This window comes from Chinchilla lanigera, unplaced genomic scaffold, assembly GCF_000276665.1.
Source record: "Chinchilla lanigera isolate Chin_1 unplaced genomic scaffold, ChiLan1.0 scaffold00048, whole genome shotgun sequence".
In the NCBI taxonomy this organism is placed as follows: domain Eukaryota; kingdom Metazoa; phylum Chordata; class Mammalia; order Rodentia; family Chinchillidae; genus Chinchilla; species Chinchilla lanigera.
The window spans coordinates 13,163,740-13,189,544 of NW_004955449.1; the positions used below are offsets into that span (position 1 = coordinate 13,163,740).

At 37.6% G+C, this 25,805-nt stretch overlaps 1 protein-coding gene across 4 annotated transcripts in view; it reads left to right on the forward strand.

Annotated features, from left to right (window-relative positions):
• The first annotated feature begins 566 nt into the window (after positions 1 to 566).
• Rbms1 (RNA binding motif, single stranded interacting protein 1) overlaps positions 567 to 25,805 on the forward strand; it is a 203,706-nt gene continuing 178,467 nt past the window's right edge. For all 4 annotated transcript variants that reach the window (XM_005393344.2, XM_005393346.2, XM_005393345.2 and 1 more), the window contains exon 1: positions 567 to 736. In XM_005393344.2, the coding sequence (XP_005393401.1) occupies positions 662 to 736 (75 nt within the window). In that variant the 5' untranslated portion in view covers positions 567 to 661. The remainder of the gene's footprint in view (positions 737 to 25,805) is intronic.

Genomic DNA, 25,805 nt, shown 5'->3' on the forward strand with positions numbered 1-25,805 from the left:
CCCCCGCCATCCCACCCAGACACAAAGCGATCCGGGTTCCCAGGGCTCCTGCTCGTCCTACCACCAGCCTGGGAGGTGAGCAGCGGTTGCAACTCAGCCCTCACCTCCAGCGGGTCCCGGCTCGCGGCGCCCAAGCCCCGCCCCCGCCCTCCCTTCCCCCACGGCCTCGCACGCCAGCCCCTCTCTCCTCTCCCCACCGGGCGCACCCACCCCAGATGCCGCCTGGCACCGAGCGCAGCCGCCGCCGTCGCCGCAGCACTTTGCACTGGTGTTGACCACCTCTCGGTTCCCGCAGCCTGCTCGCGCGAGTGCAGCGCGGTCAGCGCGCCCGAGCTTGGCAGCCCCCGCGCAGTCGAGCTCCGGAGGAAACTCCTTGGGAGCGCCCTGTCCGGGGTGCCCTCTGCGCTCTGCAGTGTCTTTCTCTCTGCCTGGGAGGAGGAGGAGGTGGAGGAAGAGGAGGAGGAGGAGGAGAAGGAGGAGGAGGAGGGGGAGCGGGAGCAGGAGGAGGAGGAGGACGTCTGGTCCCGGCTGGGAGGTGGAGCAGCGGCTACAGCCGCCGCCGCCGCCGCCGCCGCCTCCGGAAAGGGAGAGGCAGGAGAGATCGAGACTTGGAAACCCCAAAGTGTCCGCGACCCTGCACGGCAGGCTCCCTTCCAGCTTCATGGGCAAAGTGTGGAAACAGCAGATGTACCCTCAGTACGCCACCTACTACTACCCCCAGTATCTGCAAGCGAAGGTAAAGGGGGCGCGCGGGCCGGCGGGGAGCGCGCGCGGGGACCCCCCAGCCGCCCCCCGCGGAGTTGATGGAAGGTTGCTAACTATAGCGCGGGCCTGGGCAGGGGCGAGCCGGGCTGCGCGCGGGGCGGCGGCTTCCCGGAGAGCCGAAGGCGGGGATCGGGTTACAGAAAGCCTTGGGGGGGGGGTGGTAGACAGGAAAGAGTGGCCAGCCCCTTCCTGGCCCGGGAGGCGGGGAGGGTCGCGGGGCCGAGCGGCGCCCCTCGCGGAACGCTGCGGCCGGCGCCTGGGGCCCTCGGCGGGACCGCTGGTGGTGGCCGGGCTTCCCGACCACTTCTCCAGGGCCTCGCCCTGAGAGCCGAAACTCCACGCTTCCTCGGAGTGGCGCGGAGCCGGCCGCCCGCAGGGCGCCCCTCTGTCTCCGGCGCGTGGACTGGGGCTCGGGTGGGGGCGGCGGAACCTTCTCCTCCCCGCCTCAGGCCCTGCGCGCCCGCCCCTGGCTCTGATCTCTGCGTGGTGTGGCACTTCACCTGGTTACTGATTTCTACTTTTACGCTGGTGTTTTGGGTCGAAAAGTGGCCAAAGTTCACTGAGCAGTCATTGAGGTCTCTTTTAATCTTCTCTGTAGCTTTCGCAGAGGAGGGACACTGAGCAGATTTAAGTGCACAGTAAGAAGTGACTTTGTTCAGTTGCTCTTGTTTCTTTCTTGTTTCTTGTTTTTTTAAACGAGCTTACATGTTTACCATGGATCGATTGCCAATGGTGCTTTCTCAAAAGTGGCTCCAGCACACTGTTAGGTAATGACATGTTGTCACACAGATTGTGACTGGCATTCTAGGGACCCCGGGTACGTGTTTAGTAGGCCCATCTTATTTTCACCACAAATTGACGTCTCCTGAACTCACTTAAAAAATTCTTTGGGACCAAAAAGAGGAAATTTCGCTGTTTGGGAGCTTCTGCCTCAATATGATGGAAGCTGGATGCAGCAGCTTCAGCCCCTAAGGTCTAGCACAACTCTCGGTGCCCTAACAGACCACAAAAGAATCAGGTCTGGGTGTAGAGTTTGAGCTTTTGGTGGGGAGGTTGCTACCATGCTCTGCTTGTTGGCGTTTCGGGCCCATGTTAAGAATCTCTGACTCGACCTTGGTAAGCTTTTCATTTTTACAATGTGTGTGGTCCATATTGTCGTGTACCTACAACATAGCCCTGGCCGTATATAAAGGACACTTGTCAGCGCCGCGTCCAGAAATTTCCTTAGCGCGCCAGGGCCTCATTGTCGCTCCCTCCCAATTTTCATCTTACATCGGGTCACCAGAGACCAGCAAGAAGGTAGCTGCAAAAATACCTATTACTCATTTCTGTGTGGCTGTCACGTAACTGTTTTCTGGAACTTAGGAAAGATGCTAGGTTTTTGTGAGCAACATTACAGCTCTTCAAAGAAATTTTGTAGTGTAACCATTGTGCTACCTTTTAGATGTGTTATATATTTAATGCACTTGTTTAAATTATGCAGCACTGGGTGTCTAAAGGACAGCATATTCAACACTTAGCCCTATGAATAATAAATACATACAATCAGGTGAAGAAGAAAAAAAGCTGTGTTCTACAGGCATATTTACCTTAGTAATTTTTATGTACCATTAGGAAGTTAGAAACCAAGTACATAACATTTAATACAGCTAATGCAATGCCATTTGGCTTTTTTTGCCCTGTAAATAATTGAAGAGAGAGACAAATAGCAAGAGACTGCTCTAGTAATTAGGGTCAGATCCCAGAAAGCTTTAGGGCCCATTTTCTGAAAGTGTGCTTCCTGCATAAAGCATTTAATATTGATTTGTGTTACAGTAAATGACATTCTCAAAACATATTTTGCTGTTTCTGCTATGAAATCTGAAATCCTATTACTCTGAATCCCTTTGTTTCAGGAGAAAGTTACACATCCATCCTCACTTGACCTATATAACATGGTATTAAAGTTTGGTAATTAAATCTAAATTCCCTGTTGTAAAAGTATCTTGATTATCTCAGAAAGAGGCATCTCTGAAAAATGAGGAATGACTAGATGCAGATTTTAGATAAGCAGAGATTGGAACACATGGCCATTTTTTCCCCTCTCCCTTACATATCTGTTGGTCATGTGGTAGTGTGAGTCATTAAACAATATACTTTATTTGATTTGTAGTTAGTTTAGTAAAAAGTGTTGCCTAATCTGCCTGAAGAATTAATAAACTCACTTAGAATCTGTTATCCACTCTGATAATGTCTGCCTATGTGTGGGTTCATGCCTGCGTGTGTATATGTGAGTGTGTGTGTGTGTGTGTGTGTGTGTGTGTGTTTTAAGCTTTGTGAAGTAAGGATAGAAAACATCACTGTATAAAGTACAGTTACGTGTTTGCTAGTCTCGGCTGTTTTCAAACTTCTGTTTGGAAACTATATCAAAAGCTGAGAAATCGCATGGTCAATTAAAGTGATTTCAACGTGTTATCAAGGGATGTGATTTTCTTGAATCAGGAAGGAATAAACTAATGTAATTTCTTTCATCAGAGAAGTAGATGATACCAATTATAATAGATAATACCAATTAGAATACCATTCTGAAAGGAGTTTTGTTACCATACTTTAAGAAGTTACCTATACTAAACTATTCTTTTTGTGTTAATGACTCAATTACATTGTTTTGGCAAATTTATTTTATGATTTTTCTTCCATTAAGAACATATTAGCTACTTTTGCATTTTTGAATAGCAACAACAAAAGGCTGTATTAAAAAGATACCTGCATTAGGTGTGGAGATGTTTGCAGTTATGGAAAGACATGTATGGAAGGACATGTATGTAACTGTTATAATACTTCAGTGCAGAGTATTGGATTTCAAGTGACCTGATTTTATATGCTGTTATCTCTCTCTCTTCTTCTCTTCCTTTCTCCCTCCTTCTCCACCTCCTCCTCCTTCTGCTCCTTTTTTTCTTTTTTGTTCTCTGTATCACTTTCAGAATGACACATTCATTCTGAAATGTAGTTTCACATAGTGTTGTAAACATAAACACATGCTGTTCTAAAGGCTTTCCCCAATTTTAAAGTGATTTGAGCTATATTGTGTCAAGGTAAATTCAGCTGCACAGAGAAAAATTTTGGTAATTAACATTTTAACCTAAAGATTTATGTGAGCATATTTGCAACCAGGGGCAATAGAAATTTCACTTATTATAAGTCAAACCTTGAATCATAACTTACTTCATAGATATATTATTGTCAGTGTATATATGCAAATATTTATAGGGATTGAAATACTTATTCTGTTTCTTTTGAAGAAAGAAAAAAAAGAAAATTTTCTTTTCATGGAATCTAGATGCCGTGTACCAGCTAAAACCAGTCTAACACATCTGTAATCTTCACATAGTTATAAAATATATTTCTCTAAAATATACAACGTTTGACTAGTTTTTTTTTTGTATGTAGTAGTGTTGTTTTCTATACTAAAAATATGTTCTATGCTAAGGAATTATTTGTTTCTAAAACAAAATTTAGTTTTTAAGCCATCTTTTTATGCCAAGGTACATATCTGAACTTAGCTTCAAAATCTGAAAACTGGTAATTTGGGATCTGAAATTGCTGTAGTTTGGGATTCCATTAATAAAGGCTACTAGGAAAAAACAGTTTTTCTGAATTTAACTTTTGCACACATTAAGCATTTTGTTGAATTTCTTGACTCTTCTTTAGTTGTGGCCAAATGAATATTGTGTTAAACAATTTTTTTCTCTAAACATTAAGAATCACAATTTGATGCAGAAAACAAGTGTTTGTAAGAAAGTGGACCGAAAGTACAAAGGCATAAGATGTGGGGTTCTTTGTGTTGTAAGATTTATGAGGCAAATAAGTTTGCTTAAATATATCAATTTAGAAGTGCAGTATTTTACCACGATAAATCTACTTCATTTCCTTAGTGTGATATTGTGATTGTCTGCAAGTGCTATTGGAAGACTCAAGATCATGCAAATGTTAAAAATGAAAATGCATTATAATGCAACGTAGCCTTCTTATTAAAAAGGTTTTCCACAATAGTATTATTTCATGTATCATGTTTTCTAGTTTGAATCAACATTTAGGGGACTTAGAGGGTAAGCAAGAGAAAGTAAATGAGAATAGGAAAGCACACAATCATTAGCCATCCCTATCACTAGATATATCTTACATCTTTGGTGATACTGACTTTGAATGATCTTCACTTTGGTGATCTTGACTTTAGATTCAAATGTAGGCCATTTCCGTATACTACACTTTCAAAAAAATGTTAAAACTTTATTGATACACTGCTGACTTTTTATTTTGCTTAGTGGTTTATTGAAACTTTAAAAATTACTTCAGCTTACTTAAAGACCAGTTACACATTTTTGAGCTAGTGACAAAAGGATCTTTTTCCATTTGTTTTTATTGAAGAGGGAGTTGTCAGGAAAGACAATCGTTTGATTTTTTTTCCATAGCTGATCAACCAATAAAAATGATATGTGAAAAATCCAGAATACAGGATTAAGTATTCAGTCAAGACAACATGAACACTCATTCATTCTTTTTAATGACGACAGTTTGTTTTCATTAGATACTCACTTACGTAAAGTTTATTTTCTCCACACACTGTCTCACAGGCTCACCGTCAACCTCTCTAAAGAATATCAGTGTGTCCCTTGTTCCATTTTTATTCCCAGAACAGTAGATGCTAAATAAATGATTATCAGTAGGCTATTATTATTCAGGAAAAAAAGGCATGTAAAATTATTTGAGGCCAGAAAAATTTTGTAGAACAAACTCTACAAATATAATGACCTAGCCCAATTTTCTAATAAAATCTCAATATAGTTTGATTCTTTAAATTTATTTTGTTCCTATAATGAAAACTTTAAAATGTTTTATGGAAAAACATCACCAAAATGAATTACATAGTGATTGATCAATGCCTAGTTTGGAATCAGAAGAGAGCCTTTTTGTCCAATCTTTATGAAAGGAAATGGGTACCAGAGAAAAGTCTTATTGGCGTGTACTGAGAGGGAAAACACCACACACAGTGGATCGGTACCTAGCCTTTCTGTGCTCCCTATCGCCAGCCCATCCCTTTTGCCAACTGTACTCAAACTTTTCCAGCTTAGTTTTCCTTTCAGGATATTTCAGACACGATAAAAATACTTATTCATTTAATGGATAATAACTAAAATGTAAACCATAGTTGAGGTACTGATAGATGATAGTTATCTCTTAGTTTCTAACTGTTGTCCACCCCAACCTTGATATTTGGCCATGTAACTTTTTATTGGGCCAATACAGTTTTATCCCATTCATTGGGGTATCATAGGAATAAGTATGATTATATCAGGTTCTCTCAAATAGAAGCATTTTATTCAGTGCAGAATTAGTTTATTTAAAAGGAAACAGTAACGAAATGTCAGTTATTTAAATGCAGTACCCTCATGTTTGTTATGAAATCAAACCAAATATTCAAAAATTGAATATTGGACTTGAGAATGTGGGATGAATGTAACTGTTCTGACTTCTCTCTGAATCACTGTAGTGAATGAAGGGTAAAACTGGGCTGTGCCTCACCATAGGCAACCCTTGGAGGATACAGTCTTACCCTTAGGAGTTTGATCAGTAATAAACAGCAAAAGATCTTAGAACCATCAGATAGGCCTACAAATTTGGGCCTACACATATTTGATGATAGAAATTAAAAATCTTTTAATCTAGTAGACATGAGAAGAAAAATACAAAGTGGATGGTGACAGTTAAGCATAAAACCAGCTAAATATACATTTTCTATAATCTAATTTTTTATTTTTGCTTAATGTATCTAGCTTCTTTAACATAATTATAGGCATATTTTAATTTTTCAAGCAAGCACTGGAAAATAAGCATGTCAGAATAATAAGAGAGAAACAGAGAGGGCAAAATTCCATGTCTAGACCTCCAGGGAGAATGAATGTACAATACCGAGCAGCATTGTTCTCCTTACATTGTCTTTTAGCCAGTTCTTAAATGGATGCATTTGTCAGTTTAGGAAGAATAAGTAAAGACTTCTGGATGATGAATGTGAAAATCAAGATTCTAAAAGACATACTGCAAACTAATGTGAACAGTTAAGTTGCTTATAAATCTAGCATGTAAAATCATTGGTGAATGATTTCCTACGTTCGTCATGATGTTTATACATTCCAAAATTAGGTTATTTAAGCTGGTAGCTCATTGGAAAATTGCTAAGGCTCAGGAAAGGCTAAACCACTTGCAAATCAATTGTATTTTCTGAGAGACTCGAGTGTATCATGTAGTGCTTGACTCTGGGAAAGGTCACCAGGTAGACTATCTGGTTGCTCCTTCCCAGCAACTCACACACCATCAGGGAAGGCAGAACAGAACTGTGCAGGAAGGAAGAGAAGAATAGTTACAAAACAGTATACGTAGAAGGCAGCGTGCCAGCCAAGAGCGATGGAAAACGTACTAATATATATGTACAGGATTTAAAATGCCATGCATTTTGTGAGAAAAGTAAGGTGCTTTTAAAAGCTACAACAAATCTGGAAATTTTAGAAGGAAATTGGGTTTTAAATAAATGAATGAAAGTTTCTTGAGTTGGTAATCAGCATTGTTTTATTTTTTGCTTTATAATTCTCTTGAGAGTACTTAAAATTTTAAAAGGATATCATTGGACTTTAACTCCTTTCCCTTAAAGTTTCATATTCAGTTATTTTCTTTCACATTGTTTCCAGTTTTATGCTTACAAATATGCTGTTAAGCCAACCTATTAGTGTTGTGGCGGGCTGGTAAGGTAATGCTTAAATGATGACACAGTGGCTATATAGAAATGTTACTTTTATCATTTTAAACCATTTGATTTGGCTTTTTGTTTTTTGAAACAGGGTCTTGCTATGTAGTTTAGGCTGGCCTTAAACTCATGGCAATCCTCCTGCCTCAGCCTCCCAAGTGCTGGGGTTACAGGCATGAGCCACCATACCCAGCTTCATTTTGAACCATTTGAAATGGGGTTTATTTTTCCTAACCCACTTTGCTTATGGCAAAGGAAAAAATAGATTTGCGGTTTTGGTGTTTCTAATTAGATAATTGCCAACAGTCTACAGATTGATGGTGTCTAATGTGAGTTGGCTTTTTTCAAAAATACATTTTAAAAATTATTCTTGATTGTTTGTGGACATCTCTTTATCTGGCCATGGTTTAACTTTTATTCTTTCAGAAGCAAGCTGTTATTCACCTCTGCAAATGGGACCAAGTGCTTTAGGAGTCATCTTGTCCTCTACTTGGCCTCAGTGTGAGACCCAGCATCTGCCTCTCCGGCCGCCCTCTGAACATGTGCTGTGCAGTTGGGCTTCTGGGTCCCAAACAAACAGTGACTTCAGGGAAGGCTTCGTGAAACCAAATGAGATCATTGCATAGATGTCAGAAAGGCTTTCCACTGGCCTTGAAGCGAAAATGCATTATTTTCCCAGCTCTGCAAATGTGGGTCTATTTCACAAAATACCAGTTGTATTTTTCGAGTTGAAAAATTGAATATTTGGAATAGCAGAATTGGATGGCTACTACTGCGGGTTATTGTGCTGTTATCCTGAGTCTTTTGGGAGAAAAATCAAAGTGTCCAAAAATGAGTATCTTTTAAAAAATCATTAGCTTACATTTTTGTTGACCTCAAATAACATTGGTCTTGCTAAAAACTTTTAATCATGATGATTTTGAGTTACAGCTGGGAGTGTGTTTGTACTGGAGATCCTCTAAGCTCTCCTTTACTCCAAATCACAAGGAAATATTGTCACAGCTTATATAATAAAGTCTCAGGTAAAATATTTGGTCATATAGAAAAAAATTTATTAGAAGCTCATAATACCATCAATTTTACCTTCATCTTCTCCACAACAATTTGAATTCATCATCACAAAGGCTTTTGACAAATGTAGATGTATATGAAAAGAAAAATTTACCAGAAAAAATAATTTTCAAGTAGTTCACTGAAATACTTCTAAAGCCCTTTCTGTATCTTACAATGCACAGCCCTGATTAATTGCATTGTATTTTTAAAAAAGTTTCCTATCTTCAATTTCTTTTTTCTTTCTTTCTTTTTTTCTTTCCTTCTTTCTTTCTTTCTTTCTTTCTTTCTTTCTTTCTTTCTTTCTTTCTTTCTTTCTTTTTCTTTCTTTCTTTCTTTCTTTCCTTCTTTCTTTTTTTCTTTCTTTCTTTCTTTCTTTCTTTCCTTCTTTCTTTCTTTCTTTCTTTTTTTTTTTTCTTTTCAAGATGGGGTCTTGCTATATAGCTTAGGTTATCCTCGGACTCACTGTGTAGCCCAGGCTGACCTTGAACCCATGGTGATCCTCGCATGCACCACCACACCTGGGCAAGACCACATCTTTTTTCTTGTTTTGGTACCAGGACTCAAACTCATAATCTCACGCTTGCCAGGCAGGTGGTGTGCCACTGAGCTATATCCCCGGCCTCAGTTTCTTTCTAGGTTTTATCTGATGAAATCTTTTGCACAATTTTGTTTAAAAAAAATAACTGATAGAATTGGCTGTTTTTCTTGTTCTGTATATGATGTCAGTGATCGAATATAAAATGTTTTATTTTACATATTACACTTGTCAATTGGTTATTTAGAACTTGAAACTCATTTCACATATAGATTGTTATACTTAGGTCCCCAGCTAATCCATAAAAGCCTGTAAAAGTAATTCACTTTATAATTGACATATAGCTTTATACTAACCCCACCATAGAACCAAATGACCTATGAGAAGATGTGTCTTGGAGAAGTGGGTGAATACTCAGAATTGGGATTCCAGGAACCCATTTTTACCATTTTAGAGGAGTAGAAAGATAGTGCCTCTGTACAGTACTTAATGAGAGCTTTGAACTTTTAGACATTGGGTTTCCAGAACAAGAGAGGTATGGTTTGTGATGTCAGAAGAGTCAGGGATTTGCAAAACGGGCTGTTGGTGTGGGTGCTTCCAGCTGAGGTAGATCCTAGACAACTCCTAACTTCTCGACTAGCTCCATTTGCCTGTTTTCATTTTTTGAGCTGACTTTGAGGATAATCTCTTTCCCATAATAAAAACAAAAGAAAACAAATCAAAACTTTCTTTTCTCAGCTCACCACTGGCTAGGTTATGAACACCTTCACAACTTTTTCTTACTCTTCTCTGACCCTGAATCAAGCAAGCAAATACCTCTAGCAGTCAGTAACAAGAAAGAAACAGAACAGCAAGGGCAAAAACCTCCAGTTCTGCCACTTATCTTGTTTTCTTCTAGTCCATTGATGGTTCATAGTTCCTAGGGAACCTGGGCCTTCTTGAGAGTAGGCATATATTTCTCTTTACCTCAGATTTTTACCTAGAATCAACCTGCAGGGCACAGAGTGAGAGCTCTCTCCTGGAAGGAAGACAAAGGCTGCACCGGTCTATGGTGAAGAATGTCTCTTGGTATTTAGTTTCTAGACTGTGGCTCAGCAGATGCTGGGTGAAGAGTTGGACAAAACCAAAAGGGCTGTGAAATAGAATGAGTGGGTGTAAAGTTCAAGGCCTTATCCAGAAAGGGTTGGACAGTCTCAAAGCATTTCCTTCCTGCTGCTTCCCTCCTCTGGCCCCCAGCTTCTCTGACATTGTGAGAGTGAGCCACTTGGGGCTTACTTCTGACCACTAATAGGTGGTTAAGAACTCGCTAAGTACAATTGCCCCTCTGAATCGGATTTACTCTTCTGATTCCTTATTTAATTTTATATGGAAATTTTAAAGAAAATTTTATTTGGTAATGTATAAGTGTGTTAGAGAACCACAGACATGATGTAATACTTTGAATAAGAGCATGAAATTAGCATAATAGAAACAATTTTCATGACAAATATGTATTTCCAATGAGCCTGTAACTTAAATAAGACATAGTCAAGTGATAGGCTGCTTACCTTTTTTTCTTAGCCTATACTAATGTTTAAAATCACATACAACCATTTTCCTACTTCTTGACTATTTCTTAAAAATATTCTTTGCATAAAAATCAATTGCAAAAGACTAGAAAAGGTATGTTTCTTACTTGGCTATAGTTTCTCAGGTTTACATTTTTGTAAGAGAAGTCTTAAATCAATCTTGATTGCCTTTCCATTTTAAGAATGGATTTTTTTTAAAACATACAAATAGGATTGGAAATGATACAGTATGTGATATCTAGTACTTTTTTCTACCCTCCTGTCTCTGTCACAGAATTCAAATCCGTGTTTCAGCAGAACAGGATGTTCTCCAGTGCACATCCTTTGAGCCTGCAGAATTTGATTTGACTGTGAGGTCTAACGATAGCATGTTCAGATAAGTGCCCTGTGCTAGTGATCTGTGTGTCTGGCCCTAATGAACATCTGCTTTCTAGGGCGCCACAACAGCACCTTTCTTTGTTTCCCCTTCCTCCGCCTCTTTGATTTCAATCTTGTTAAAACCTTGCAAATGCGGTTGGTCTTTGTTTGTTTTTCAGTATGCAAATGTTCCCTCTCCCTTTTGGGAAAGAGAAAAGCTAGATATTTTAAATATGAATGAACACGCTGGGAATTGAAAAGGCAACTGTAGGAAACCACAGCTATAGTTTTCTTAACAACTCAGACATGTATGAAAATCATCTACTTGAGATCATATAGATGGAGCTACAGTACCTGGCCAGTTCAATTAAACTCAGTAAATACTTACTGAGCAGCCATCATACTAGGTTCTGCGAGGTGCAAATATGAAACTGAGCATAGTTTGTAGGACTTTGAATCCCAGTGGGATAATTTTAATTTTAAAATTTGCATTGAGGTAGAATGTACACACAATATCTTACATAGATAGATTGGTAGCCTCATGTAACAACCACCCAAGTAAGTGACCATATAACACTTCTGGCACCTACAAAGCATTCTCATTTTTATCTATCAAAAGTAATTACTACTCTGACTTCTATCTCTGTAGATTGCTTTTAAACTTCATAAAAGTGAAATAATATGTATCCTTTTGTGTCTAGTTCTTTAGTTCATCATTTTGGGTTGGTTCACTGATGTTTTTATTTAGGCAGCATTTTTTAAATGCTGTGTAGTATTCTATCATAAAATATACCATAATTTATCTGTTCTATTATTAATGGGAATTTGGACTATTCCAATTTGGGGCTAATTTGAATAAAACTGCAATAATTTTTCATCTTCATCATGTATTCAACATGTGTACAGATATATTCTTAAGAGTAGAATTTGTATGTCATAGGACCTGTGTATGTTGAGCTTTGATAGATAATACCCATTTTCTGCTCCTGCCAGCGAAGCGTGAGAAATCTAATTACTCTATATCTTTGCTAGTACGTGGTATTATCAGTCTTAGTTTTAGACTTTCTGGTTGGTAGTATCTCATGACTTTAGTTTGCAACTTTCCTAATAATTAATGATGTTAAGCCTTCCTGCCCCCTTTTTTTTTGAGATAGAGTCTCACCATGTTACTCAGGGGTTGGACTCCAGCTCCTGGATTCAAGCAACCCCATCCTCTCGTATAGCCAGGACTAAAAGTGTGCACAGCACTGTGTTCAGTTTACTTTTTTCATGTACTTACTGGCCAGTTGGTATCCTCTTTTGTGAAATTCAATTCAAGTTCTTTGCTCATTTAAAAAAATAACAATTCAACTCTTCAATCACTTTTTAAATTGAGTTATCTTTTTCACTGATGTGTGGGTTTTTAAATATATTCTGGATACCATCCTTCATGAGACATATATATGAGAATATGTCTCAATTTTTAATTTTCCCTTTCAATATCTGACTGGTGTAGTTTAATAAATAGAAATTCTTCATTTTAATGAAGTCCAGTTTGTTGGTCTTTTTATGATCATTGCTTCTTTGTGTGTCTGCTAAGGAAATCTTTGCTTATTTTGAGGTCATGAAGCTAGTTTCTTGTGTTCTCTACTGGAAGCTGTACTTTCTCTGTAACATTGAGGTCTGTAATCCATTTCTCGTTAATTTTTGTGTTTCATGTAGATAGGTCAAGGTTTCTCCCTATATGATAGCTAATTTATTAAAAAGACATTTTCCCTTTCTGAATTTTCACGTTGCCTTTGCCACATTTGTGTAGTTCTTTGTGTGAGTTCTTGTTTTTTTCCTTGTGTAGCCTTTGCTAGTACTGCAATGTCTCAATCATTGTAGCAACGTGAGTATATTCTTTAAAGTAGTCTTAGCCGGTCTTACATTTCCTTATAAATTTTAATATGAACCTATCAGTAGCCATGAAAAAAAAACTTGTATTTTATTGGCATGATAATAAATTTAAAGAAAAGTTTTGGGAGAATTGATATCTTAGCACTAAGTGTTCCAAACTATAAATGAGATATCTTACTTACGAACTTAGCACTTTTAAGTAATTAATAATAAACACAAATACATCCATGATTTCTTTAAGATCTACAGTATGATAATAGGCATAGACTCTGAAGATAATAATTCTTTTGAAGAGGGAGAATATTTATTATCAGAGATCAAAATTAATTTTGCAAAGCAGCTTGCTCCCAAAACTTACCCTTTAAGAACAAGTGACAGTTTTGATTTTTCTGGAATGCATCTCAAAGTGTAACTATTTCTCTTTGTACACTTTATTCTCTTTTTGATATTCATTTGATGTGATGACTTACTGCCTTGTCTTATATATTTATTAACTTAATAAATTGAATTAAACCTGCTGTGTTTAAAGAATTTCCTGACTGTTGAGACTTTATTTTAATATGCCTCTGATACTGTGAAAACAAAGACTAGGAATTTCGACTTAGATGCTAACATCCGAGCGATAGAACATGCTGCTCTCTGAGCTTCAGTTCTTTCAAAACTTTTCTTAGATGCTCCAAAGGTATATATATATTTTTTTCATACTTTATATTTAAGGTTTGAAGCTTTGATTATTGTCATATTCAAGCAGCCAAAAACAATGGCATAGAACTTTCAAAGCTTATTAGTTCTGGCTAGGTTAGCATAGGTTGAGTAGGCAGTTGGATTGATGACTCCTGAAATTCCTTTCAACTCTAAATTTTATGATTCTGGGAATTTATAACATCCAAGAATCACAGAATGTTAGAATTGGAAGGAACTTTCAGATCGTCTGGCCCAAGCACTCCTTTGACAGATGAGATAGGCTGCCCAGACTGCAGAATCAGAGGTCTAGAGAGGCAGAGAGGGAGGGAAAGTAGCCAGAGTTGGAAGGCCAAGGCCTGACCTCAACATATCTGATCAAGTAGAGGAAGTGTCTGCTCAGGGCCTCAATGGTTTGGTTGTTGTAGCTGATCTGCTTACAGCAGGTTGGTGATAGCAAGGTAGAGAAAGCTTATCAGGGATGAGAGAAAGAATGCAGAGGAAGAAAGGAGACCACATGTGAGCTTCAGCAATCGCTCCAGGAAACCGATTACAGAATTGGATGGAGTGTGAATGGGATCAGTGTCACCAGCTTGTGTCAACAGGAATCAGTAGTGGTCACTGTGAAGTCATCCTGTAAGGAGTGCCAGCTAGACTTTTGCACTTACCACTAGCATTGTCACTTCTGGCTCACAGTAGCCATGCACCAGCTGCTTCATGCTCATGTTTCGGAACTGCTGCAGATCGCCTGGTAGCCCATCCTCCTGGTCCTGCTCATCCTCCATGGCTCCTGGCCTGTTTGTGGCCTTGTTCTGTTACTGAATTCATATGTTGCCCCATACCTGAGGGGCTTTGTTCTCATAGCCCAGGGTCTGAGGCTCAAGCCCTCTCATTTTTTCTATTCTCCTGGAGCTTTTCCACACTGGCAGGATAGACTTCATTTTTGTTAAGCTTTCTCTATCCTGGTATCACTAACCTGCTGTAACCAGGTCAGCAACAACCACAAAACCATAGAGGCCCTAACTAGACATTTCCTCCGCTTGTTGACATCATCTTTCTTGTTCACCACCCTGATGGAAACAACTTATTCCTAAGCCAAGCACCACATACTAGTTCCTGGTGTTCTCCTGAGATGTGTGAAGATGCTTGGCAGGTTGGCAGCCTTCAACGCTCACCATTTGGTTAGGCTTCAGGAGCTCCATTGGAATCAGTTATGTGGGTAACCCTGGGAAAACAAAACGCACAGTAGGAGGCACCCACAAGCCCGTTGTGCCATTTGGGCATAGCTTTTCCCTCATGCTGTTTGCATCATATACTGGCTAAGTATACCAGCTGAAAATGTCTCAGCTGGCTCTGTGCCATGCATTCGGGAAATCAAATGCAGAAGAATTTGGGATATATCAAGCAAATAAGAGAGAATGATTTTTCCAGAACTTGCAGGAAGATTCACCATCAAAAATGCCTCTTTAACTCATTTGCATGTTTCAAAGATTATTATAGGTCACTAACTCTTTCACAGAAAGTATGAAGTTAAGTTGTTAGGAACCATGGCTTATAAAAGGTTAATTAGACATTAAGAAAAATGGTTTATGAAATAATTTGTCAGTTAGAAAGAATAAGGTTATTTTATTATATTTGATTTCTAACTAACTCCTTATGATTGCATGATGGAGTAAAAGCAAGGTAAAACTGTGACTAGCTTTGTTTATTTGTTTTTGGTAATTTCTGTCTTTTGTATCTGTTGCCCTGGTTAGTTCAAACCATCCTTTCCTACTTGGAGCATGTGTGACCATAACCAGCAAATTCTCAGAACTGTGGGATACACAGATGGAACTGTCAGAAAGGACTATTGGGTAATTTAAAACTATATTATCTGTAAGAAAACCAGGTTGTGTGTAGTCCGTTATTACTTTACAAGGGTCATAGTCAAGGTGATTTCCAGTGACGTGGTTAAAGAATGACGGAGACGTACTCTTGTGGATGATAGTAGGTACCTTTAGTTGCAGAGCAGTTGACTTGGTTTAGATGATTCCGATGATTGGGATCGAGGGAAATCATCTTGAATGACATGTCGAGCCAAAACATTGTGCTGTTAATAATATTCATATGTAAGTAAATTGTTCTCTTTCCTGAAACACAGCAAGTAGCCTTGTATTTGAATTACCTTTACTTATTTAATTTTCAGCTGTGAAAGATGGGCATGATTGACACCTCAGGATCAGGTACATTATTTGTCTACATTAAAAATGTGCATAGTCAGAGTTCAAGAGGAAAGTAGAGGCTCAAATAAGCAGAAGAAGAATTACACAGGTCATTTTCTTTTTGATCCATGTTTACTTTCTAAACTAAGAGTTTCTGGCTTTAGTACTTTTCATCCAACTTTCTCAACATATTATGAAGTTTTTAGCACAGTTTACTCATGTTTTTAAGAATTTGCAGGCAAGTTGAAGAGTATATATCCAGTTCTGTGTCAACATGCTGCTCATTATTGAGTAACCTGTAAAATCTCATTCTTAGGACATTTAAAAAATAGAGACATTAAAGTTTACTAATTTGATTTTCTGTTGCTTATTATAGTTTAACTTTCTCTAAATGGTATTTCATTTATACTGTACTGTATAATAAATTTACATTTAATGTTGGAAAATACTGAGAAAGTCAGAAAAAATCAGGAAAGAAAAAGCAGAGCATGAAGTTACATGTATATTTAATAGAATTTAATATAGCATTTTGTTAGATATACTGTATACACATAGGTCTCCTTTTTTTTTGGTGGTACTGGGAATTGATCCCAACACCTTTGTACTAAGCTGTGTTCCTAACCCGTTTTTAGTTTGTAATTTTGAAACAGTCTCACTGAATTGCCTAGGCCATGCATGATTTTACAGACCTCCTGTCTCAGCTTCTCAGAGTGCTAGGATTACAGGCATGTGACACCACACCGAGCTGGATGTAAGACTTTTACAGAAAATACATTTTTAAAGTTTTGTGTCTACTACAATTCTTTGTACATAGTAGACAATGAATCATGATAAAGAGAAAAAAGAAGCATGCATGGAATTCTTTAGGGATAAAATTTTTCAGGTGAATACATGATTAGAGCAAAAATGGGCTTTTAGTGTCAATTACCTAAGCAGTGTTCTCAATCTCGAGTTTTTCTATTTGACTTCATCATAGTGTGCCCAAAAGTGATTACTACCATTAAACTCATTTGCTATTATCACATAAGCACTTCATGAAGAGCAAGAAAACATACTCAGTGTTTTTCAGTTAAGCACAGTTGTCCCCTGGTGTCTATGGCAGGTGAGTTCCGGGGCACACCGTCACCACCACCCTCTCCTTCCCTAGAATATTGCTATCTCTTGTGATACTCACGTTGCTTATATAAATAGATAGTATTTGCATATAACATGCAATCCTCCCATTACTTTCATTGTATTACTTATGTAATACAATGTCAGTGATACGCAAGTAGTTGTTACACTGCATTGTCTTCTAATTTATGTTGTTTTTCATTGTTTTATTGTTGTGCTGTTTTTTCCCAAATATTTTCAATTGGGGTTAATTGAATCTGAAGATATAGAATCCTCAGAAACAGACAGCCAATTATGTAGTGACTATAATGCATACAGAAATGAAAAACAATTGAGACAGAAATTTCTACTTTATTAGTATAATTTTTCAAGTAATATGGAGAGGGCATTATTATTGAAAATCATTTATATTTTAGACATAAAAAAAAATAAAAAGCTAAATTTGGGAAGTCGATATTTCTTAGGAGTCGCTGTAGGTTTCTGCAAGCCCAGATCCACGTCTAGGAAGAGTAAGTGGTTTATATGAGTTAGGGTTCTCATAGAAAATGCACGACATGGTTACCCTTGGCCTTGAAAGAATGCTTACTAACAGGAATAGCTGCATACTCATCCATGTTGGCAGGACCTAGGGAAACCAAAGAGAGACAATGACGTATTCTGAGGCCAGGAAATAGGGACCTTTTCACTATGCAGAGCCAGTGGGGACAATCACCAGGCCTGGAGGGTGGCTGTGAGGAAGGCAGCCAACTGAAAGGAGCAACCAAGGCTTGGACCATGTAGACCTGATACCCACCTCTCTCCTTCCATCGTCGGATTTGCCAGGGCCACCAGACGGTGCCAGGTGGAGGCTGGAGGGAGGAAGAAGGAGACCCTAATGATGCAGGCATCGTCAGCACCCAGGGCACAATGCAGTGGAGAAATGGAGAGGCAGATAGGGTCGGGAAATATTCTCGAGCAAATGAATGGTGTTTACTACTTTTCTCCAACGGGTAGTTTTGTCTCTTCTATTCAGTAAATAGTGCTATTTATTACCTTCCTAAAAATTTGCTATGATTACTCAAATGAAAGAGATAAACAATATTTAGTGAGTATCTACTATGTATAAAGTACTTGACAAGCCTGTTGCTACCATTAGTGGATAACTTTCTAAGAACCTTAGCTATGAATGGAGTCATACCTTGCTTTCCATAGTAACTACCTAAAACAACCAAATAAGTGTTGACAAATAGATATTGACAGTTAGTACTTGGAGGTGACGTAAATTAACCCGAAGAACCTTACTTCAAATGAATTTGGGAAGCTTGCTGTCTAAAGCAATCCTAAAGCATAGTTCTGACCAGTAGAACTGTCTGTGATAATGGAAAATTCTGTATCTGCACTTTCTTGGGTGGTAGTCGCTGGCCTCTTGGGACTACTAAGCATTTACAGTTTGGCAAGTTCAACTGAGGGACTGAATTTTTAATGTTGAATCACATATGACTCGTGGCTCTTGCATTGGACAGTGCACTACAGTAAACTTAAGCAAATATGCACTCCTTGATTTAATTTTTTATTAATCTACTTTGGTATAAGAAGTTGCATCCTGTGGTTTCAGATTTTTAGATTGCTGGTCCCATAGAGGGGAACGTGTCATCAGTATGTAAAGGGGAGAGAAATAAAAAAATCACTAAAGTGAGAAGCTTCTAAGGCTTTGGCTGATTGAACTAAAGCAAAAAATATAAGAACCATCTTATGTTGTATGGTGTATACTTTACCTAGATAAGCTACATTTATTTAGACTCAATGATAGTTGAATATAGACTACAGTATCTAGGTTTATTATCATTAGCAAGGCTACTTAAATTATAAAACACCATATTTAAGTTTATTTAAATATTTAATTTAAATTTGTAAAGATACCTTGATATGATGTAATTGTTCTGGATATTTGATCTTTACTTAGCACACTTTTTGCTTCTGTGTGTTGACAATTGCTTGCAAAGAAGAAATTCGAAGAATGGAGATAAGAAATCTACTACGTACATAGCTAGAAGAAAATATTACAGATTAGCTATTAAAGGTATATTTACTTTCTCTTCAAGTTTTTGACATTTAGTTGCTTCATTTCTCTTGTTTGTTTTTCTTGATTATATATATATAGATAGACATATATTGTATAATATACATATATTATAAATCTAATGTAAGTCTAAAATATAATAACATTTCTTTACATGTGAGCTGAGAGTGTCTTGTGTCTTTCAGTGATACTTTTCATCTTCCTCATTTGTCTTCAGAAACCTGCATTAAGTTCAGAGTAGGAAAACAACAGTCACTTGAAGTTCATAATTACTGAATAAGGAGAAATATTATCACATCATAAATGGACATTACCTGCAGTGCAACTGAAAATATTTTGCAAGACATTAAGTTAATGGGTATTTGGTTCCTGGTTATCATTTCTCTATTCAAGCCGACCCTTCACCTACCTTTTCCACATTACACTTTATTTGATTTGTCTTTAATAGGGTGTAAGAATTATAGCTGAACTGGGCATAGTGGCGAACATCTATAATTCCAGCACTTTGGGAGGCTAAGGCAGGAGAATCACAAGTTCAAGCCCAACCTGGGCAACTTAGTGAGATCCTGTCAAAAAAAAAAAAAAAAAAAAAGAGGAAGGATGGAAGAACTAATGAAGGAAAGGAAAAGAAAAGAAAGGGAAGGAAAGGGAAGGAAGGGTGATGTAGCTCTCGATGTGAAGACACAGGATCAAGGTTTAAGCCCCATTCCTTAAAAGAAAAAAAAAAGAAAGCAGAATAGAAAAATAATTATATTTGAAAGTTTTCTTTTAAAAGAATCAAGTTCTAGGTTTCATTATAACATGTTTTAAAAATGGTTCTTCTTGTAACACTCAAAAATGTTTTTGTTTTCTTTATTGTGATAAAATGACCAAATTCAACATTTAGACCATTCTTGTGTGTGACACTGGGAAGAGTCATTTAAACCATTTTTAAAAGAGTTTTTTTCTATTTTATTTTTTATTGGTACATGTTTGTAGTACGTGATTACATTCACCAGTGGCATTAAGTGCATTTACATTGTTGTGCAACTATCACCACTTAAGAATATTTTGTAATCTTTAACACTGTAAGGTGAAGTCTCTAATTTCATGGAGCTCTTTTTCCCTTCCAAAAAGAACAACAACAAAATTCCCTGAGTTCTCTTCATAGCAATCAAGAAACATCTGCTAAACTCCTATCAAATGACATTTTAAAATAGTATTAAATTAGCAAAGCTATTGTAAGCACATTTATCAGTTCGCACAAAAAGGACTTGTTGAAAATAACTTTTTAAGTGAAAATGTCACTTTAGAAAGATGCTACTAATTTACTTCTTTCCCTTTCTCCTTTGAAAGAACGTTGTCAGAAATCCAGCTAACATGATAGACCAATAATAGGATATGCTGCAGTAAGATTGTGGTGGTAATGTATGGAATATGCCACACTCTGGGACTCACTTTTCTTTATTGCATCTTTCAAGTTGGTATAATACCTAGACTTAGGATTATTTTCTTCATAGAACTGACTGTTTGAGAAGATAATAATGCAATAGTGAAATTTAAGCCTTACTTTTAGTGTGATAAAACATATAATTAACTTACAGTGTTTTATGAAAACATAAAATAAAACCACCTTTTCTCAATAATGAGTTCATCTTAGCTGTTCCCATGGTTACTAGGCAAACACTAACATAACCAAATGGGTATCAGTTTTTTTTCTCACATAAATTGTGTTGAAAATTTTTCCTAGGACCTTTAAGAATTAGTTTATTTGAGTAGAGGGAGAAAAAGCTCAAGCAATAGAAGAGACATAGTCAACTTTGTGTGAATATAGCAAGAGAGTTGAGGGGGTGGAAATTTGTGTTGCTCAGAAAAAGAGTTTTCAGAGCAGACTGTTCTGGTATTTTATACCAATTATATGCAGCTATTGCTTTGAATAATTTTGCTGCCCTGCTGAGATTTCCCTTTTACAAATCCTGGAGCAATTATAAGATGGAAGTCTGGAATGTATAAACAATGTCCTTTGAACAGTAAATGAACCTCCTTCTTACAGAACTAAAGGGTAGGAATGTACTACCTTTTATCCTATGGCTGTTTGCCTTTCCTCCTTAATCAAAGCACAGAAACTTACGTCTACTTCAGGAACATACAGAAACATGAATTTTTGCCTAAAAATACTTTCAAATAATAAATCCCATCAAATTAACAAAATATCTCTGTTGCTATAACATAGCAACCAGTGTACTTAACACCTATTCAGTACAGCTATTAATAATATATCCTTGTCATATTCTATTCTACTTCTAACCTTACTATGAGAATCTGTAACAGATTACTTTTTTCTATAGCTCTGAAACACAACAGTGCACCAAATGAGGGTGCTTGAGGGAAAAAATGACACCCTTAGAGCATAACATTCGGCTGAGTTTCTAAATGCCAACTTGTTTTATGTGACAAAGCAATCTGCACTAATCATGGCAAACATATAAAATCCTAAAGAAAAGTCAACTGTCATCTGGAGTTAACTGTAAAAAGTCTGAACTCCGTTATTTTGCTGAACTTATGGACCTCGTACAATGTTTACAATAAGGTTTGGAGAGTTGCCTAGCATTGGAATATGTACAATTAAACAACATAGTTGAATGACCTTTTATGTTAGCGCTGCCAAAACATCACCATTATAGTCACGTGATAGCCATTCTTGGAACTCTTAAACGGGATTGGAGAATATTCATTGTAATTCTAAATGCATGTGACATTATATTTATTCACATAAACCCTCATGGAAAGTAAAGATAGCAATGATATGGGGATCACTGAATGAGAATTAGCTCTGTGACTGTAAAAGAATGAAATACTGTTGGGAGGGGTTTGCGTGCGAATTAGCCTAAGTGTTCAGCTCTTAGGACGTTTATTTAAACTTGTGTAAACAAAAGAGATTGTATTTCAATTAAGTACAAAATGAATTTTATTTGTTTGAAAACTTAATACAAAGTGTGCTTCCTGATTCCTTCTTTCCGATGTTTTCTAAAAATATCAAATGTGAAGCAACAAAAGAATATTACAGATTAAAATGAAATAAAATGCAGGCTAAACCTCAAATCCATGTCATGTTTTGTTGAAGTTCAGTTAGCCCACCTTAATAGTAGTTATAGCTAGACTGGAAACAATTTCTCAGTGTTGATGGCAACACAAGAGGGAGCAATATATGACTGAAGTATTTTTTTGGAAAAAAGTGAAAATATTTAAGAGATTGATTTATAGTTCTGTCAGTCAAAAATATAACTATATATGAGCATATATAGATACATATTTTAATATGCATATTGGATTTTCTTTAAAGTACTTTTCCTGTCAGTTTCTTGGGGATGTTTGGCTTTGTAATTCTGAAAAATGGCTTACATTGACACTGACATAAAACATAAAGGCATGACTCAATACTGGGAAACAGGATTTGAGTTCAATTTAGGTCCCTGGAGCTCGTAACTCCAGCTGTTTTTGCCTCCAATTTCTAGTCTGTTGTCTGGAGTTAGGCAATTTTGTAAGTATGTTAAATAAAGAGATTTGAGCTGCCAACTCCGCAGGTCACCTGTTATATGGGGGAGACAAGACAACTTGATACAGTATATGAAGGAGTCACGTCCTATTTGAATGATTGTCAGAGTACCTCAAACTATTAGAAATTTAACTACAATGTAGTCTTTCAATAGATAGTGAAATATTTGACTCCCTCTACCCCTGGCCTGAAACTTGTCGTAATGATCCTTCGAAACACACAACTTTGCTCTTTTCTTTCTCTTGTAGTGTAAACCTCCCACTTCTCAGAATATTTATTAAGCCACGACTTACCATCAGAATATATCAGTGGTTACAATGAGTTAGACCACAGCATCTCCCAGATGTGATTTTTGTCTCTACCTTTGGACTGAAAGAAGAAACTTTCGGAGTTGGAAGAAATCCAACTCTGGAATTGTTAATTGTAAAAGATCAGCCAATTACTGCAAATATCCCTTAAATACACAGTGGGTTGTTTATATGTATGTGAATGTGACCAGGCCACTCTCAGACCTATTTATGTTCAGGACACAGAACCAGGTAATCTATATACATTTGTCTGTTACCTTTAGTTTATTTTTTCTAACAAAGTAAGTATTTTGGACACTTCCTTCTATTCTTAATTTTTCCATAATTTGAGAAGTAAGTTCAATTATGATTTTATAAACTTGAAAACTGTCTCCTTTAAATTAATATTTTTCCCAAGTTGAAGAACCCAAATTTTATACTCTCTTAAAAATCTCTCTGTTCTTTGAATCCTTTCATTTCTGCATTTTGTTGTTTTCAAAGGGCAATAATTATAGCATTCTAGAGCGACAAGTTGAGGTACATTTGAATTTTGTACATGGTGGTTTATGTTTTTAATTTTATTTGGACATAAAATCGAAGTAACTTTCCTCTGCATAACCAGTGTTCGTTGCTGTTTTGAGTTTACGGTTCACACTGACTGCTGCTACTTTTCAGGAACCATCCAGAGTGACACCCAACTATGGCTCCTGTTGTAACTGATAGTTTGTGGGTATGTTAGTCTTAATCGTGGATAGTGAAGATCATCTGTCACTTTTGTGACCCAGTTTCCCACAGTTCCTTTCCATCAGCTTAGTATGTCAGTGTGATGAAATGATAGTGTTCTATATAGACGTGCAGATTCCGGTGTGGACTGCTGCTTTCCAGTGCTCCACTGTACAAATTTTAAATTAAGTACAGATAGATCTGAGAAGCCATTTTTAGAATTGAAGCTAAGAATTACATTACTGTTACGTTGATATCTAGGTTCATTGCTAAATACTCTTAAGAGGGATATGGAGATTCAAAGCTCATGTGCCTGTTCTGAGAGACATGGCAGTACAACCTGATAGAGAAATAGAATAAAGATAACAGATGGTAATAATATAGCATGGGGGATATCAGTGGTGTCAGGAGAGATGTCTACAGAAAAACTAGATGAATAGACCTCACTGTTGTCCAGGGCAGATTGAAAAAGTTGTGTGGATGAGTCATCGTTTGTGGTTAGTCTTAACAGAAAACAATCATGATGAGTGGTGTTGGTTTGGGGGTGAGGCAGGAGCAGACTGGCCATGGTACGCATCTCAGACTGCTCAGGCTGCCACAGTAAAATATCACAGACTGGGTGGCTTCAATAGAAATTATTTCCTCACAGTTTAAGGTTTGGAAATCCAAGCTCAAGGTGTTGGTGGGGCTGGTTTCTGGTAAGACCAAACTCATCTGGGATTGAGTGTTTCAACATACGCATTTTGGGGGTGACACATTCCATTTGTAACAATTTGTTTGGGATGGGCAGGAGCAGTGAGAATATAGTCTGACAGCCAGGTATGAAGACCAGGCAAGTAAAAAGTTCCTACTGTGGCCTTTGGGCAATAAGGAAGCCATTAAAGGTTGTATGCTGAGGAATGATGACATTTCAGGGAGATTATTCAGCAAATACGTGAAGAATAGGTTGGAAGGGAGGGCAACTCTTAAGTGTATGAAGGTTTTATTTGTATGTATTTTAGAGAGAATTTTGTGGATAACTTGTCAAAGATTCTTTGAAAATTCCTAAAATACTTTTGTTCTAGTTTATATCTAGATGCTTCTTAAAGCATCACATGATCATAGGTAGGGTTTTGGGAAGGTGACTGGATGGTGGAGGCTCATATCTGATTCTCTCTGGGGAGATGGGGCCTGATCAGAAGATCTGGGTCACTGTGGGTGTGGCCTAGGGGCATGTACTGTGTCTCCCTTCTTGGCTCCTTCCTTCGGCTTTGCTTCCTATCTCTGTGCCATAAGAGCTCCTCTCTGCCATGCCTCCCTGCTAACCTACCTTGGAGTTAGCTGACTATGGACTGAAACAAGAGCCAAAAGAAATATCTCTCTCTTTAAATTATAAGTGTGTAGGGTATTGTGTCTCAGTGATAAGAAAGTAACTATCTATTAAAAGTAACTAACTATATCTACAACTATTATTTCAAATAAAATTAATATTAAGTAGCACTTTGACTACAGACCATAAACATACTTAAGTACATACTTAGAAGGTGTGTTAAGCAGGTGTCTTAGTTTTCTGTTGCTATAATAGAATGCCTGAGACTGTATGTCTGATAGAAAATGGAGGTTCATTTGACTTCTAGAGGGTGGGAAGTCACAGAGCATGACACATACATATGCTTGGCTTCTAGTGAGGGCCTTGTACTGCTTCAACCCATGGCAGGAAGCAGAAGAAAAGTAGGTGCAAGAGGAAGAGAGGAAAGGGCTCCACCGCCCACAGTAGCTAACCTATTCTCAGGAGAATCATGAATAATGAAGGCTCTGCCTCTTAAACACCTCCTTCTAGTTCCCACCTTCCAGATACTGCCACCCTGGTGACTAAGGCTCATCATGAGCTTTGGCGGTAACAAACCAGGTAGATGGTTACAAAAGATAATCAAAACGATAAGACATTTTGCTATCACTTAAACTTGTAATCCTACTTTTAAGACTGTGTACTATGTAAATATATCCTGCAGAGCTATAGAAATTTATGAGCAGGGATGCACTATGATGGAATTAGAATTCATTATAGTAAGGGACATTATTATTAACAACAATAACAATAATAGTAATGATAATGTTAAAGTGAATAGTAAATATTTACATGCAGTAGCCAATGTATTAAGGAGTTTTTCTGCATGCAGCTCACTATATACCGTTAAAATATATAGTTAGGTATGAATGTATTTCCTGTTAGAGTTAATAGAAAAAAGAGAAGAGAACAGCAAATTGAGGTGGTTGATAATACAATAAATTT